Source organism: Zonotrichia leucophrys, chromosome 3 (assembly GCF_028769735.1).
Source record: "Zonotrichia leucophrys gambelii isolate GWCS_2022_RI chromosome 3, RI_Zleu_2.0, whole genome shotgun sequence".
Lineage (NCBI taxonomy): Eukaryota > Metazoa > Chordata > Aves > Passeriformes > Passerellidae > Zonotrichia > Zonotrichia leucophrys.
The window spans coordinates 69,849,782-69,866,963 of record NC_088172.1 but is presented as its reverse complement, the minus strand read 5'-3'; the positions used below and the strand labels follow the sequence as shown (position 1 = coordinate 69,866,963).

The 17,182-nt window shown below is 47.0% G+C and overlaps 1 protein-coding gene across 4 annotated transcripts in view; it reads right to left on the bottom strand.

Moving 5' to 3' along the window:
- XPO5 (exportin 5) overlaps window positions 1–17,182 on the bottom strand; it is a 29,616-nt gene that overhangs the window by 1,768 nt on the left and 10,666 nt on the right. For 2 of the 4 annotated variants that reach the window (XM_064708696.1, XM_064708698.1), the window contains 18 exons: window positions 16,742–16,857; window positions 15,792–15,947; window positions 15,349–15,390; window positions 14,640–14,747; window positions 13,166–13,365; window positions 12,431–12,530; window positions 11,397–11,578; window positions 6,505–6,605; window positions 5,397–5,493; window positions 4,723–4,859; window positions 4,048–4,145; window positions 3,558–3,604; window positions 3,287–3,381; window positions 2,426–2,488; window positions 1,847–1,929; window positions 1,111–1,218; window positions 790–927; window positions 462–626 (listed from right to left, as the gene is read on the bottom strand). In XM_064708696.1, the coding sequence (XP_064564766.1) occupies window positions 462–626; window positions 790–927; window positions 1,111–1,218; window positions 1,847–1,929; window positions 2,426–2,488; window positions 3,287–3,381; window positions 3,558–3,604; window positions 4,048–4,145; window positions 4,723–4,859; window positions 5,397–5,493; window positions 6,505–6,605; window positions 11,397–11,578; window positions 12,431–12,530; window positions 13,166–13,365; window positions 14,640–14,747; window positions 15,349–15,390; window positions 15,792–15,947; window positions 16,742–16,857 (2,036 nt within the window). The remainder of the gene's footprint in view (window positions 1–461; window positions 627–789; window positions 928–1,110; window positions 1,219–1,846; window positions 1,930–2,425; window positions 2,489–3,286; window positions 3,382–3,557; window positions 3,605–4,047; window positions 4,146–4,722; window positions 4,860–5,396; window positions 5,494–6,504; window positions 6,606–11,396; window positions 11,579–12,430; window positions 12,531–13,165; window positions 13,366–14,639; window positions 14,748–15,348; window positions 15,391–15,791; window positions 15,948–16,741; window positions 16,858–17,182) is intronic. The other 2 variants (XM_064708697.1, XM_064708699.1) reach the window with 1 other exon arrangement.

Genomic DNA, 17,182 nt, shown 5'->3' with positions numbered 1-17,182 from the left:
CTTGCACATCAGAGGCACACCCCAGGTTCTGAGCAATTCCTAGGCCTGGACTCTGTCCTTGCATTTTGAGGAATTTCAGGCCTGGCCTCTCCCAAGTGCCAGGGCACTGAGCTAACCTTTAAATACCAGCTTCCCAGCTTCTATTCAATGTCAAAGGCTCCACCACCACCATCCTCACAGAAGTCCAATGCCCACCCAGCAGCTTCAACCAAACATTTTAACACCATTTCCCCAGGCACCCTTGTGCAAGGTACCCATCTGCTGCCTCTCAGTGAGAGGCCATTGCTGGAAGGGCTGCTCAGGACCTCCAGGATGAAGAGAGGCACTAAGAACAAGCAATAAGAACATGCTGCAACAGGCTCCTGGCTGGGAAGGGGGGTGGTTGCTGAGAGGAGGCAGGCTGGCTACCCCATCACTTTGCAGCATACAGCTGTGAAATATTCCTCCAGGCTATCACTTACCCCAATGCAACCTGAGATGAGGCGCTTGAAGTGATCCTTCCGGCGCTTGTCTGCCACTTTTTGCAGTGTTGGGTTGAGAAGCTTTGAATCAAACTGCTCCAAAGAGTCCAGCTGGATGTCTGGGATCTGCTCCATCACTGCCTTCAGCTCCCCATAGCGAGGGCGCTGCATGGAGAAGTACCATTAACACAGCTCTGCCACAGTAACAGCCTGGCCCTCACTGGGGCCATTAACTCCTCTGCCCCTACCCACTAGGCATAGGATCACTTTTCACCATTCCCCTCACATTCCTCAACCTCACATTTGGATGAAGAACAGAATTTCTCACCAAGGCCTCGTAGATCTGGAAAGCCAGGTGGACAAGAGCTGCCATGCAGCCATCGTGCTGCCCATGTACCTGCAAGCCCTTGAGCACACTTGTGAAAAACCAGGACACAGCATCAGGAAGGAGGTTTCCTGGAAGCACCTGGGGAAGAAGCACTGTCAGCACTGAAACAAGATACTGGTGGTACACAACCACCTTTCTGCATCAGCTTGCTCTTCCTGGGGGAGAAGGTGCCCAGGGGTGAAGCAGCCACACTTCTCACAACATTGAGAGCTTCCTCTTCCAACCCTGCCAGAACTAATCCCTTCTTGCTCCCAGAGGTACCTGTTTGAGCAGTGGCCAGCAAAGCTGTGTTGTGGTTCTTTGGCAGGACAAGGTGTCCTTCCAGGACAGGGATGTGTAGGCAGTGATCAGCACTGCAGTGCAAACATCCTGAAAAGGAGTCAGAGAGGAAAACCAGTCAGAGGAACTATTTTCTACTTCCAGCATTCAAACCTGATAGGAGCCAAGAAGCAATTCAGAGAATGTGCAGGAGCTTCTGAGAATCCTGCATGTTACTGTTGCTCTACCGAAAGGTGTTCACCCAGTGTGCACCATCAGAACCATGAGGGACCAGTGTTAACCTGCTCCCCTCATCTCCCTGGGAAAGACCCTGGAGCACTCATGGACTCTGGTCAGCTGCTACTCTCAAGTCACTACAAAAGCTTCTACAAGAGCTTCTGAGGCATCCACAGCAGAGAGTACAGATTAAAAAAGCTGAATGAAAACTGGGCCCCAGGATGAAGGCAGAGCCAGGGAGCACCCTGAGGGCTGAATATCCGTGGCCTCTTCCCTAAAAGGGCTGGACCTCTGTAGCTGTGTGTTATAACTGGATCCCAACCCCATTTGCTTTGTGGCTTCTGCAAGGCCCTTAGAAGCCATATATGTTCCTAAGAGGTGATTCCCACATGAGGAACACTCCAGCAGCCTAGATCTCTGCAGCAGTGTCTGGCTGCAGAGCAGACAAGTGTGACAAAGAGTACAGAGAAAGGATGGTGGCAGTCAGAGCACACCCTCTTACCTCTTGCTTCATCAGACACTTGCCAAGCTCGGTGAGCTCTGCGTTGGCAGGGGGAGTCACCTCCGTGGCCATCGCCTCATCATCTGCAGAGCAAAGGCTGCACTGTGAACGTGGCCTCCCAAGGACTGAGGGGGACACAGGGAGGCTGCAAGAACTAAGGTGGGAGCCAGGAGACAGCACACAGAATCGGTGTCCTGGCACAGCTTACCCAGAACATCTCTTTTCAAGCAAAAAGCACCCACCCTTGGTGGGGCAGGAGGGGCATGCAACTGGCTACCTTCAGCTCTTGGGAAAGTGTTCACATCCCCCTCTGCTCCTCAGCCCACTTCTCAGAACCTTAGGAACCAGCTGTTCCAATATGGCACCTGTGAACCCTGCAGCACATTCATTTCCAGGCTAGACTGGGTTTTTCGATGGCTCCCAGGCATGCTGGGCAGGACAGAGCTGAAGGCTCTTTCCAAGCCTATACCCCTGACACAAAACTTCCAGCATCAGCCCAGCCTCCCGCTCAAGAAACAGGAAGGGAACAGTGTTTGTGTACACCAAGGGCAGGAAAGGCAAAGGTTGGCATTTACTCACCATCTCCATCCACAGCAGCAGCAGTGTTCTGTTCAACACCTTTCTTAGAAACACAGCAAACAGCTGCAAAAACAGTTGCAGGTCAGAGGAGCAGAAAAGGGAAGATGCTACTGCAGAGCATGCAGAGATTATCCTACAGATTCTGATGGGCTCACAGCTGCTTCAAGCTCCCCCAGCTCTTACAGGGAATCTGAAGAATCAGAAAGCCCAGTATAAAAGCTCAATACTGGAAGGCTCTAACACCCCACCCACAGTGGAACCTGCTGCACAGAGCTTGCTTTGTACTACTGAGAACCAGGAATGTGCAAAACCATCTGAAGCCCATAACCCAAGAAGAACACTGACTTAAAGCAAAAAGGCCAGTCAAGAAAGGAGACAGAAGATTGATATCTGTACAAAGCCATGCTGACACAAATATTCTGTTGGAGAAGGGGAACAGAAGGAAGACTGCTTTGGGGGACAGACTTCTCCCTTATGTCTGGTTAGACACATGGCAACTGCCAGCAACAAAACTGCTCTACACTTGGCTTGTCCACAAATCCATGTCCTATACAGGATTCCAAAGCACAGAATGGGAGAACCCAATTCCCTGCAGGACTGGATTCCTATAGGAATGGTGCCAAAACCATGGAGCCCTAAAAGCTAAAAAATGGAAGAATATCTCTTCTGAAGGTTTTCAATTATCTCAAACTAGGTTTTAGCAAAGATTTTGGCAGGGCTGTCTCACAGCTGCATTCTCATGGTTATGTTACATACTACTGATGGTTATAATAAAGTTTACTGCACATTGGGAATTCCTGTTGTCCACTCCAGGGAAAACTTCCCCAAATATCTCAGGAGACCTAATCTGATTTCACTTACTGGCAAGATCCATGACTTCTCGAGTCAGCATCCTGACCAGCTGTTCCTCAAGCATCTCCTGAGACTCAGGGTTGTCATCTGCAGCATCATCCTCACTGAGGAGAACAGGTTTTAGTTTGACAGGAGCCAATGCCTTTAAGTACCCCTCCACCCAAACACAGGGAATGAGGCACCAGTGTGTCTGCCAGCCCTCGCTAGCAGGGCTGCTCCTGGACAAAGGGTCACATAAAAGACCCCATTTCCCTCTTTGTACCAAGGGGTGGAAGCTTACCAGAGCATGTTTCGCTGGTTGATCACCTGCCATTTCTGGGACAACCTCTGTTCAAGACAGGAAGGAAAGATTAAATCTGGACACAATGCAAGGAGACCCAAGCAATATCTACTGGCAGAAGCACAAGAGCTTTAAATGCCATTTTGAACAGCAGGAGAACTGGTACCAAGTGTGCTGGAATGTGAATGAGCTGTCATGAAAATGAGAGGACATGGAAAAAAAAAAACCATAAACAAACCCCAAAACTATCAGGGCTGCAGGTTGAGTTGTTCGTGTCCACAGGTTTGAACTCACAGCAAGGGGGGCTGTGCAACAGTCAGGGTTCAATGCACTTTACAGGCCCCTCTAAACATCATCAAAATCATTAAGCATCAAGGCTCTGCCCTCATCTCTGCTGGCTCTGTAGAGACAGACATTCCCACTCGTTGCTGCCAGCTGCTACAGGAGTCAGGGCTGCCAAGGAACAGGCACTGAACGAGCTATTTCTTACCATGTGCAGGTAGGTGAAGAGTGGTCCCAGCACGGGGCAGACAAGGGTTTCGTAGTATTCTGCAGGGCAGGAAAGTACCAAGGGCTTCACAAACACACCTGCACAGAGCAGTTAAGGAAGAGATCCAACACAGCCAGCTGTGCCCAAGGCAGCCCATTCCACTGGGAGGCCAAGGGACAGGCACTTGGAAGCCCACCTTCTCACAGCCCTGAACTAACAAGTGCCATCTCTATACAGCAAGAACATCAGCTATTCAGCTCTTTCCCCTGACAGTTCAGCTGAGAAAGCTAAGGGTACTTAGCACCCACATCCCAGCTGTGAGACTGAATGTCCAACCCTGGAAAGCAGGTTGGGAAACCCACATGATCTCCCAGAGAAGCACATCCTAATGTCAAGCTCCTCACTATCCAAGCCTCCTTGCCCTTCAGAAGGCACTACTCACCTCTCACAGTGCCTCCAGAACCACACAAATCCTTGGCATTTATTCTGACCCCACACACTGCTTGTTCTGCTCGTGCCCTCAGAGCATCACACCTCACCTACACCAGGTGTATCCCTGTTTGTTTGCCTCCTCAATCACCCTTCTTTGTCTTGGCCATACTGAAAACAAAGCAGGGTTTAAATTTATGTCTTCAGAGCCTCCCAAGCTGGCCTGAGACAGTCATGGAAGGATACGGAGCATGGGACGCAGTCTGTAATCAGGAATGTTGTTGAGGTTGTTGAAAGCAGAGCTGAGGAGCTGGGTGGCAAGACCCTCAACAGTGTAGAAATCCTGTTGCATGGAGGGGCCTGCATTTCCCAGGATGTGAAAACTTCAACAAAAGAACAAGTTAGTTACATGTCTGCCAGATAACAAGTACCCCATCTCTGATCTGCAAAGGCTACAAGTACTATCATCTTGAGACTACACAGTTGTCACATGCCTAAACAAATACTATAGAGGAATTTCAGCACAGCATCTCTTTTTCTGGGATACTGCAGAGGGACAATGAATTAAGCATTTAAGTACTACAAGGTGCTTTGCTTTCAAGTGCTGATGTACCCTGACAGATAATGAGAAGTGGCAAAAGAGACAAACTAACCAGGATATCAGGTAAGCGCTCCAATCTGACTACCTAACTGCAGAAGAGCTAAAAGCAGATCCCCATTTTGAGGTACTTTTCCCAGACTGTTCCATGTCTGTGTGGCAGGTTACAACCACTGTACATATGCCACCACTGCAGTTTGTACTTGGGTATTGCAGGATACAGCTCATATTAAAAGTCTATTCTAAAGGAAGCCAGGACCCCACAAGAACCTGCTGCTCTGGCTGTGCAGTGCTGCATTGTGGTGAGATGTGGTGCTCTTACCAGTTGTCATAGAGAGTACAAAAGAAGCCCTGCATCCTTTCTAAGACTGTTTTGTAAACAGGAGAGTCATAAAGATCCAACAAAGGCTGAGGGAGACCTGTGGGAAGGAATAAGCTTCAGTTACATTGATGAGAGAGCACGGTGCACCTTCAGAGCATGATGGGCAGGCCACAGCCAGCTTGACAACAGCAAGGGAAGCTCTTGGCAAGAACCAAATACAAAGTGGTGCAGCAACCCTGGGGCAGAGAGTCAGAGGTCAGCCAGGTTCAGGTTGGTGGCACCCAGAGCAGAGGTGTTTCTAACTGAGGTTGTTGTAGCTGCCTTATTTCCCTGAAGTAGAACTTACTTGAGCTGTCAGAACCCAGTCAGCAGCAAAGCTGACAGTTGTTGCAGCTCCTCTAATAGCTCATCTCTTCAGGTTTGTATTCTCTGCCAGGATACAAGCTACTGTTGAACTATAATATTAACAAGTTTAGAGCAGAGATCAAGGCCCTGCTGCTTTATGTGCAGGGGCTCACAGAGTTTTTAAAGTCACAGAAAACAGGTAAAGGAACCGTGTTCTCATTTTATAGATAGGAAATGGAGAAAAAAAGACAAACCAACTTCCCCAAAATATTCCACTGTGAACACAGCTTCTGTGTTCACAAGCTGAGACCTGTTTTAAGAAGGCTCCAAAGGCCTCTTTCTAATGTGCTGTCTAGGAACAAATGCCAGGGTCATACTGCACAACTTGGCTCTTGCAGGACAGGTCTCTGCATCAGCACTCAGGGCTCCTTCTCAGCACTAATTCCTCTCAAAGGCACACAATTACAGCACCCTCCAGCCTCTGCAGCCTGAAGTGCCATGTTGCAGAGACTACCATCACCCCACAGATGGGATAAGCAGTTTGGTAGTGTACCCTACAATGCTTGCAGAAGAAACCAATGTGTCTGAGACCAGTAACTTATTTATATCTTAGTTTCAGCTGGTTCAAATCACAGCTGAACTGCAAATACTATGAAGAAGCTGGTCCTCCACCCTATTTCACTTCCACTGTTATGGACAGATCACTAATTCAAATATCTCTAAGAATTTACCCACACATTCCTCCTGAAGAGAAACCTCTTACCTAGAATGGCATTCTTCTCCACTTCCAGCATGTCCAAGGCCTTTGCAAATGTATCCCCCAGCCTGGCCACCATCTCTGGTGTGTAGAGGTTGTTGTGAGTCCTGAAACAGAAGAGCACTTGGTTTATACTCAAGTAAATCAACCCCTCTTTGCCCTTGACAGTGGAATCCTCTCCTTCAGCTTGTGGACAGCTCTTCTGAGGCAGATGATGAGGAAGGTGAGACCACGCACTTGTGCATGGGATCCCCCTTCCCCACCTGCAAAAATACTGGGGAAGCTGACCTAACAGAGACATGGAGTGACACCACCTCATGTCCTGAATCTCCTGGCTGCCCCTTCCACTTATTTCAGTTCATCCCACCCCTTGCAAGCACTAGCAGCAAAAACTCCCAGCAATTCTCCAGATGATGCTGGGAACAACTTATTAGCTTGGCCAAAGGGATCCGAGAATGTATTTTTACAACTGACAAGACATAGATTCTGTCATCTCAAAAGGTCTTCTGCACCTAAGGCCCCTGCAGAGGGAGGGGCTGCTTCAGCTCCAAAATACACACACTGCCCCTCAGGGATGGGTCTCAGCCCCCAGAATGGCAGGTGGCATTGGAGAGACTCTAGTGAGAACATCAGTCTGATCAGATGTTACTCATGGCAGGCACATCTGCCCCCTGGACAACACATCCAGCTGGGAACAGTTCCAAATCATAGGAAGTGGCCACTGTCAGCTGTCTGCAAGGGACACCAATTCAGCCATGGGTGGCTGCTTCTTGCCATCCAGGCCAAAATGGGTCCCCTCTCTCAGCCAGGGTACTGACACTCAGAGCTGGACTCGGCAGGGGTGTCTCTCTCACCTACCTCTCTCCTTTGAGACCTCAGACCTCCACTCTGGGTGTCGCCAGCTGCACACAGCACAAATCCTGCAGCCTCCTCCAAAACTGCAATGCCATTGTACCTGCTGCTAGAGGTGATCAAGGGCAACTCAGTATCTCCCCCTCAGCAGCGTTTCCCAAAGCAGGGGGTACATGGGAATGGCTGGGGGAAGGGAGGGTGGACAGACCTCAGGATGTTCTCCAGAGTCTCAGCTTTCACTCGTGTAGTAATTATTGGTTTTTGGGTTTTTTTTTAAATGTTTACGTTCATAATTCTGGCAACTGTGATGCAGTGATGTCTGCTTGCATTTGCAGAAAGCTCCAAAACCACAACTAGCCTGTTTTCTCTCTGCAAGTGTTAAATACTTCCCTGCTCACTGCACATGAGGAAGGCAAGTATGTGAACTTCATGAGAAAGAGCTATAGAAATGACTCATACTCTCATTCTGGGCTGGATCTAACACCATGCAACAGGCCTCAAAGGGACACAAGCTGATTCTGCTTTGCCAAGAAGGGCCAGGGAACAGCTGAGCTTCCACACTGGTTAATGCTGCCCCACTGACTCAAAAAGCTGTACATTTCTGCTTGAGGCTATCCTGAAACCTAGCCACTAAAATAATCTCCTGTATGTCTTCTGTCCACTCCATGTCAGTGTTGGCTTTGCCTCATGCTGGGCAGAAGGCCAGTGGGGCAAATGCAGAGACTGTGCAATTGCAAAGGTGAACCCTGAAATCAGGGGCACTAACTCCAGCAGGACAGGCCAGACAGTCATATCCTGAAGGTGTGGTCATGGTCCTTAGTTGTTTCAGAGTCCTTGAAGCGTTTTCTTAAGTCTGCGAGTTGGGAGACAGATGTCCACTTACAGGGCAAGCTCTCTTAATACTTTAGCAAGTTCCCAGTGGGAATGGAGAGAAAATGGCCAACCACCCACTCCCTATGGGAGTTAAAAAGGCATCCAATAGCCCTCATGTATGATGATGTAGCCCCTAGGCATGTTCCAGCTGAGACTTATCAGCACTCCTGGGCATCCCACACACAGGAAAACAAACTAATTTCAAGAGACATTTATGCTTTAGAAAAGACAAGCAAAGGATATAGCAGAACTTGGGGAATTTTCAGTGATGGTCACAGCTCTGCTAGAAAGTATCTGATGCCTAGAGAGAACAGCTTGTAAACCAGAAGATGAGTCCTTTAGGGCAGTTTATGACTGAAGAATCTTACCAAAGTTGTCTACAATGAAAATGCCTACAGCATCCATGTCTACCCAAGAATTCTTTCACCAGCATTAATGCTTTGGCAATGTCAGCATTTCATCATCAGGAGTTCCAAAAAAGCCTTTGTCTAAGCAAAGCATTTGCTGAGCCTGAGCACCTAATTTGCAACAAAACACTTTTTATTGAGCAAAATCTCAGCACAATAAAGGTTCTGTACCAATCAGGTCATGCAGCTACTGCACTGACTGCAGAAATGCACCAAGGTGGCTGAAAAGCATGATTTGGGTTTAAATTCAGGAGTGAACGTTTTAAGCCAGAAGCTAGAAAACACCTAAATGAAATGAGGTGCCACAGAGGACAGGAGAATCATTACTCTGAGAACTGCAAGCAGTGATTAATAAAGCAACCTCAAAATAATTCATTTAACACAGCTACCAACACAGATACAAATACAGGTAGGCACAATAAGATGCCACTCAAAGCTACTTTATTATTCCACTACCTGGACTACCTCGTTCCTCTCAGTTCTTTGATCTCACCCATGACCTCCCTTCAGGCTACTTACCACCCTGGCAAAGGCCCAATGGCTCAACAGCTTCACTGCCTCTGTCTGCTAACACAGCAGCACAATGCCACACACTATCCAGAGAGCAGCAGTCCCACTGCTCAGCCTGGAAACCCCCTCTGTTAGCCCACTGGTGCCTGACTTGGTGCTGAGTTTAGCTGCTCAGCAGGATCCATGCTACTGCTACTTGCACATCTGCTCACACAGAAGCCACCACAGCCCGCAGGGACTTCCATATCTCTGTCCCAGGGTTGCACGTGGGCAACACTGGAAGCTGCTTATCCAAACAGAGCTGCCCAATGGCACAGATCTCAGAGAAGCATCCATCCCCAGGTAGTAACGTAACTACATCCCTGAAGGCATCCTAAACACAGGCAGCTTTCCTGCCAGGCAGCCTTCCTCATATCCCCATCCCTCCTGCCTGCTGACAGGCAGCTACAGATACCATATTCTCCTGTGTGATCCATATTAAGGAGGGCTTGAGGACCACATACACAGAAAAAGCACCTGAAGTCAGCAAAGACCACCACAGGAACTCCACAGCACAAGATCCAGCTTTGCCAAAAAGACTTAAGCATCATCATCAACACTTGCACTGAACAACTAGGAGCTTGCAGCTGTCAAACAGAGGCCTATATCCAACAGCAGCAAAGGAAAAATATGAAGCATAAAGATCCACTGTTCTGAATACATAATTCATTAGTTCTTGTTGGAGCATCCAGCTTAAGAAAAGCCCAAGTGAAGTACAGGTTTCTCCATGTATGTTACTACCATGTACACAGAAAATATTTTGGTCTGCAGGTGTAATGCTTGAACACAGACACTTTATCTCAAAAAAAGCCCAAACCAGCCATGGAGACCCTTCCTTTATATCCTGGATAGAAAACATAGCTCATGTGTTCTCTTGGAGGTGCTAAAAGCCAGGCACTGAGTTTTTGCCTCTTCACCAAAGTGCTGACAGAAGTTGGATGACAGTTTCCTAAGCCTGTTATCACAGAGATCCCAAGTGATTTTACTGAGGCACAAGTTCAGAGAGGAACAGTGACTGCATGAGGAAGAAGTGTCTGTTGCAGCCTGTTCAGACCTTGGGCACTGGTTTAGTTGCTCTCACACAGTATGACACAATATGACAGGCACTGGAAGAAATGGCATGAGGCTACCACTACTCTGGACAACTCTACCTAACCTCTCCCAGAAGCTCATCAATAGGATCTTCAGCCTTCCAGGATAAAAGGCAAAAATACTTTGGCCACTGGTCACTGGCCAAAGTACCACACACTGTGCTAGAGAGTTTAGTGATGAGGAACACTGCCAGTGTGGGCCAAGACAGCATGTGCTTGTCCCAACAGTCCAGCATGTTGCTTCTCTCTGGAAGCAGCACATTCCTGAGCTCAGTGACTACTAAACATATTTGACTAGACAGAGCTTAGTCAACAGAGCCCCTTCCCTTACAAACCCAGGAGCTGAAAATCAAAGTGGATCTGCAAACGCTTTTTCTCAAAAGGCCCCTGCCAAGGACAGAGCAGCAAGTTTTCAAGTATGTAACATGTTCTCTCACAAAATTGTCCCATAAGTCTGGCAAACTCCCAGTGTCAGGAGTTACCCTGAAAGAAACTTCTCCTTTGTAATCCTGGGAACTGTGTTCTTTGGGATTTCCCTTTTCTGCCTTCTCTTGCAGCCTCCCCTGACTGCCCCAGACTGACACAGCACTGGTGACACGCAGAGAGGCACTGCATGGCAGTAACAGCCTGAGAGTATGCATCCACTGATTCCAAGAGCAGACAATGCTTCAGGAGGCTGCTGCTCATGGTCAGCCAAGCCAGCATCATTTAACACTGAAGAGGGAACAACGCGAGCGGGCCGCGATGAGAGCTGGGACTGCCCTGCTGGTGACAGGAGAGGTGGCTTTGTAGGGGCTGAGGGCAGAGCACAGATGTCAGCTGAGAAATCATTAACTGGGGGGCAGAACTACAGCAGTGGAGGTGGGGGAGGCAACCCCAGCACAAGCTCCCATTAGCTTTGATGGCCTCCTGCAGGCCAGGCCAACGAACACTGAGAAGGCTCCAGTTTGCACAGTGCCATTCCCCACTGTGAGCAGCCAGGAATAGTACTTGGGCACTGGCACCAGCACTATTCCCACTGGCTTCACTGGGCAAACCATGCTCTGAGCATTCCACCTATTTATCATAGTTTGGCTTTCAGAGATTTATAAGCCAACATAAATGATTTCAAATGAACTTGACCCACCTTATGAGAGCAAGTAAATTGTCAAAAAGCTTCAGGACCTGCTCAGTGCAGGGATTACGGTACATTGGAGTTCCACTGGGCAGGTATCCCAAAAAGAATCCTCCAGCTTTTGCCTCTTCAGTAGCAGCAGGCCAACGAGCTCGTTTGACGACTCCCAGAATAGTGTACACACAAAAGCTTATCTGCAGCAAGAGATGTGGAGACAGTACTTCTTAGTCAGATCACAGTCTCAATCAACAGGCTTTCAAAGAAACACATCATTGTCCCATCTCAAAGGGAACATTCTACAGTGAGCCTAGCCTGGTGAGAGGAACAACCTCTGGTGAGTTTGCTGCCAGGAAAATGCAGCAAATGATCATGCTCAGAGAGCCCTGGCCATGGCAGGATGGCCTAGGAACTCACTATCAAAGCACCAATCCATACCATCTCAAGAGCATGCAAGCAGCCAGGCAGGCTGCTAAAAGTAAGGGTCTAGACCATCAGTTCCTCGTGTCCTTCATGAGGGAAGATGCAGTGCTGGGACAGATACAGGTTCCAAGATGACAGAACTGCATTAGCCCCAAATCACTCTATGGACTACATTTCAGTGTCTTCTACAGATCTGAGGACAGCAACTCCATTTGCTGTTCAAGTGAAGACTTTACAGTAAAAATTCAACACAAATCTCCTCAGATGAATTTAATTATATTCTGTGCTCCAGTCTGAGCACAATGTTTTCCATACTGCCTGGTTTAAAAAGTACAATTCACTGTGCCATATTTCTAAAAATCATGCAAATGAACTGCTTCTCCAAAACCAAACTCTATTATAACCAAAGAGTAGGAAACAGTGTGCTTCACTCTGATAAATAATGTCATTTTGCATGGCCTGCATGCTCTTTACTACAGTTAAAAGAGCAAAGGCCAGCCTGTTATTCTGCAATCTAAAGAAGTACATGATCAGAGACCTCGTGTGCAATCACAAGAGAAATGGGGATGGAAGGAGGCAGGACTCCTTTCCTTAAGGATTACACCTCTCCTGGTAATGATACTCACTCTAGAACGGTTCAGGCCACTAGGATCTTCCAAGACTGGATCAGCAATTTTGTTGTCTGCACCCACGTAGGATATGAAGGCCTCAGGATCTGAGAGGACTCTGGCAGCAGCAGAAGACAGCAATGGGATTATTGTTTGTACCAGAGAATTTAAGCAGAGCTTTGCACTGGCAATGAACACCTCACAAATACAGAGCAGGCTACAGAGGCTAGGTAGCACTCCATCCTGTACATGGGAACATGCCTAAAAAGCATCAGAGATGGGTACACTCTCCAAACTTTATCAGTTCTCTTGGGCTGTGGGGATCTAAAAGATTCAAATCTCTTATGAAGATAGCCCTGCTGGGAAAACTCTTGTGCAAGCCCAGCTACCCAGAGCTGCAAGACATCTCAGTTTTAGTAAGAACTCAGTTTCCTCCCTTCTTCTGGTGATGAGCAAGGATGTCTTTTATTTCTTATTTTCTGCAAATGCTTTGAGCATGCTGAGGAATGTTCATTACCTTAAGCAACTCTTACCCAGGAATTTTCAGCAAACAGCATTTAGGCTGTTGGCAGTTTCTGAACTGCAGAACTATTACCACAATGACTGCCCATAGCAGAGGAGGTCAAGAGGCAGCCCACCACCCTCCTATGGTTTGTGTGTGTCCTTACTGGGAAGGGCAGGGCATTACCTCCTCAACACCTGCAGCTCTAAGCTGGAGAAGAAATGACCAACAGAAAGAAAAGTAACCCATACCTCTGCATCTCTGGGGAGAGCCATAAGCCAGCCACAGGAGCCATGAGCTCCTCCAGGAAAGCCTTCTGTCGCTCATAGTCCTTAAACTGGTTGCTGATGAGGACAAGGGCCTCCATAAGAGCACACTTCTCCATTTGTGTCAGAAGGAGCTCATTTGACAGCAGCTGTTTCACGTGGTTGTACAACATCTCAAAGTTGGGCTAGAAAACACATCCAAGTGGAAAAGCATCAAGCATCTGGTATGGAGGAGGGCCACGGGGGGAGGTAGAGAAGGGGTGTACTGTACAGGACACAGGAGAACCATGGCTGTTACCTTTTCTCAACATAGCCATCTTCTCCTCACATTCAAATTTCTCTGCATGTTCAGTCTAAGAGAACTATATTTTTCCCTACCCCTCTGTAATTGTCCTGCATTCATTTTAATTGAATTCTCCAGAATGACTGAAATAAGAAGAGCAAATCTCTCTCTAGGCACTTATATCCCTTAAAGCAGTGTCACACCTCAAAACAGTTCTGGTGCTTTTATTTGCTCACAGAAAGCACCTTGTTTCTTTGGCCAGACTCGGGATTCATCCATCTCTTTACCTGTGGTAAATAACAACTCATATGGTTACAATGAGTGCCACAGGAATTCTTGCACTCCTTGCCTTCCTTCTGCAGTTGCCACCACATCTATCCGTAATTTTGTACTAACATTAGCAATCATCCTCTTCAGCAAACTCCTCTGAACATCTTTTGGGGCAACTCTGGGTCCTTGGCTCTTCTAGTGAGGATGTTTGGGAAAGAGACAGTTGTAGCTCAAGGACCGATAAACTGGAACAAAAACCAACCCATGAGTTCTTAGCATCAATTACAGAATGCAGACTGGAACCTCCAAATTACCTTAATTAACATGCTTTAAAATGTCTTTGTTTAAACTAGCAATGTCCTATGGTCCTCCCATAATCCTAGGTCCCACTCCACAGAAACACATCTAAAGAATGTTGGATGCAGAGATTGTTTACTTCAGAAAAATGAACAAAACACAGCTCATGGAATTTAAACGTATTTGTCTTCTAATATCTTCAAGCTCGTCCAGAAAACAAATGCTCCCCTTTTTTTCCTATATTCTGTTAAGTAACAGAATAAAATCTAGTGATTAGCTATGCTAGTCTTCAGCTAAGGCATTAGCTGAGACCTACACAGGTGATAACACGGGCATTCAGCAAACATTCCCATAAAACCAATGCAGTGCTGCCTGTATCCTGCTCATCATCCCTTTCACATTTAACCCACCAATCTACAATTCAGCTCCTCAGGCAGGAAATTTTTCAGTGGGGAAGAAAAGAGGTACAGGGAATGAACCACTTTGCCATTTGTGCAGGAGGAATGTCTCCTGCAAAGAAAGCAGAGACTGTAGCCAAGGAAGTTGAAGATCCCACAAAATCTAACTGAAAGTGAGGCAAGACTGCTGATGACAGTTGCATTCACCTACCAGGACAAGCTGAGGGTAATCCCGGCACATCTTGATGATTGAGGAGCACGCATGCCTTCTCACATTCTTCACTGCTCGAGTTCTAGGAGCCTGGACAGACACAACAAACTTCAATGCAACAAAACAAAAGTTCAGCCAGATGCAGGGTATCTTCAAGAGACAAATTCACTACATACAGATTTCTGCACTGTTCAGCACAGATCAAAAAAAGATCTCCATGCCTCCCCTGCTCCCTCCAAACAATTATGCAGCAACCAGATTTCCTCTGAAGCAGTAGTCAATTCAAGCAGTCCATGTTCAAACAAGCTGTACTTCAGGAGTGAGGATGCCATAGCTCTTACTCACTATTTCTAGACTCCAGGCACTCCTTAGGTAACTGGCAGGTTTAATGCCATCCTTCAGAGCCATTTATGCCAAGTACTGAAAGAATACCCAGAGCTAATGAAGGGATTTCACTCTCATGAAGGCCAGCACTGACAGGGGAGCTAAGTGCACTGGCCTTAGAGCACACCTGTGCCCTTCTAAGTTTGTGAGCCAAAGCTTGGTAGGCTATGTCAACCACAGAGATCAGCAATATCTAGACCCCCCAGCTGAACTACACATGAGAAGCCTACTTCAGCAGAGTCTTCAGACTCAGGATGCTCTCTCCACTAGAGTATGATTTGATCCAACTGTTACAACTCAGTAGTAGATAATAATTCAGACGTACCTTACTTTCTTCTACAACTTCAAAGGTAACTGAAGCAAACAGCTGTGAGAAAAGGGAGGAAAAATAAAAAAAAATTGTATCATTTGTCAATATTTAGAACTCATGTCTCTTTGAGCTCAAGGAACAGGTAATGAGGATTTTAATGCAATTTCATTGGAGTCAGTGAATAACCCCTGAGCCGAAAGATGAATCATCAATACAGTGATGCCTTGAAATAAAACATGGCCAGAGCATGTAATTATATGAAGATTTAAGGCTAAAAACTACAAAATTTGGGTTAATTGACGTAACTCTTCTTGTGACAAGCCTCAGTCTCAGTTTCTCCCATCTTTAACATGAAGAGCAGACCTTCCCTGACAGCAGCACCAAGAGGATTGACTCCTGCAGTTTAGCCCAAGAGCCCTGCACCACAAAAAGCTGATGTGATTTTAGAAGGTACCTACCTTGGAAAGTACTTGGGGGAGGTATTCTGGCCGGTAAGTGACAAACGGAAAGAGAGCAGACACATTGGTGAGCACACAGGACAGGATGAGAGGATCTTTTGTTTCAAAATTAAGGACAAGCTGCAGCAGATCTATGCCATCATTCACAGGGATTTCCTACAAATGTAGCAAAAAGAAAGGAAAGAAAAAAGGGAGGCAACACTCAATACTTCAACATGTAGTATGCTTCTTACAAAACCTAGGAAAAAGGCTGAGGCAAAAAAGACAGCAGCATCGCCACTGCTGACAGGACACTCTTGAGACATCAGTCTCTAGTCCCCCTACTATTGCTTACACCTCTGGGAAAGGCAAATTTCCTCTCTCAGTCTGTCTCCCAATTCTCTTCTTGACATTGTCCAACAGATTTCAAGCTTAACCAGCTGCACTGATCCACATAATTATTCTACTGTGATTAGATTGATGAGTATATGAGCAGTTTAATTAATAAAAAAAATCAAGTCAGTCTACATCAACTGATCCTTCTGATTTGCCTGCTGTTGAACAAGAGAGAGAAAATTACCTCCTCCTCTCTGGGCATAGCTTCTCTCATTTAGTTAGAAATTTAAAAAAAATTTAAAATCTAATAAGAGGATAATTAAATAAACTCAATAAATTTTTCCTTAAGTAATCCCTTCTCCTCTAGCAAGGCACCATGTAAAAGCATGTCACCTGAGCACTCTCCTGTGACTTCTCATCCCATAGTGTCCAAAACTAAGCCAAGCCAGTATGAGTTTGGTGTCATCAAAAGAAGGGTCATTATTCCTCATGAGAACAGCTCACCAAACACTCCAGGTACTGCATGGAGGTTACCAGCTACTACAAACTGCTCAAGGATAACAGAACTGCAAAACCCCACTGGTGTCAACCCAGAAACAGGCAGGAGAGAAGGCAGGAGCACGGGACACACATACATCTTTGTCCATGGTTCGAAACATCTGGCTGATGACGCTCTCTGAGAAGAAGGTCATGGCATCCCACTGCACAAAGGATGGAGAGAAGATGGAGCAGAGACCTTCGCCTGTCTTAGCTGAAAGGAAGAGAACACTGGAGCTCTCACCATGCTCCTCAACAGCAGCCTGGCAAGTTCCTGTGCTGCAACACCTTAGCACTCACAAGTGTTTTAAGCACACAGCTCTCCCTGCAGATGCCTGGCAGGGATGCACTGGGAGCAATTAAGGTAATCCCATGTGATTTGCCTAATTCAAGTGAAGGCTCCTGAGGCATAAGTCTTTGAGGTACTGAGCAGAGCAATATGAACAGATCACAGAAGGGAAAGAAGGGAGACCACACGCCCAGACTCAGCCCTGCAGGCGACTGCCCTCGGTGTGACTTTGCAGAGCACCAAGCAGCCT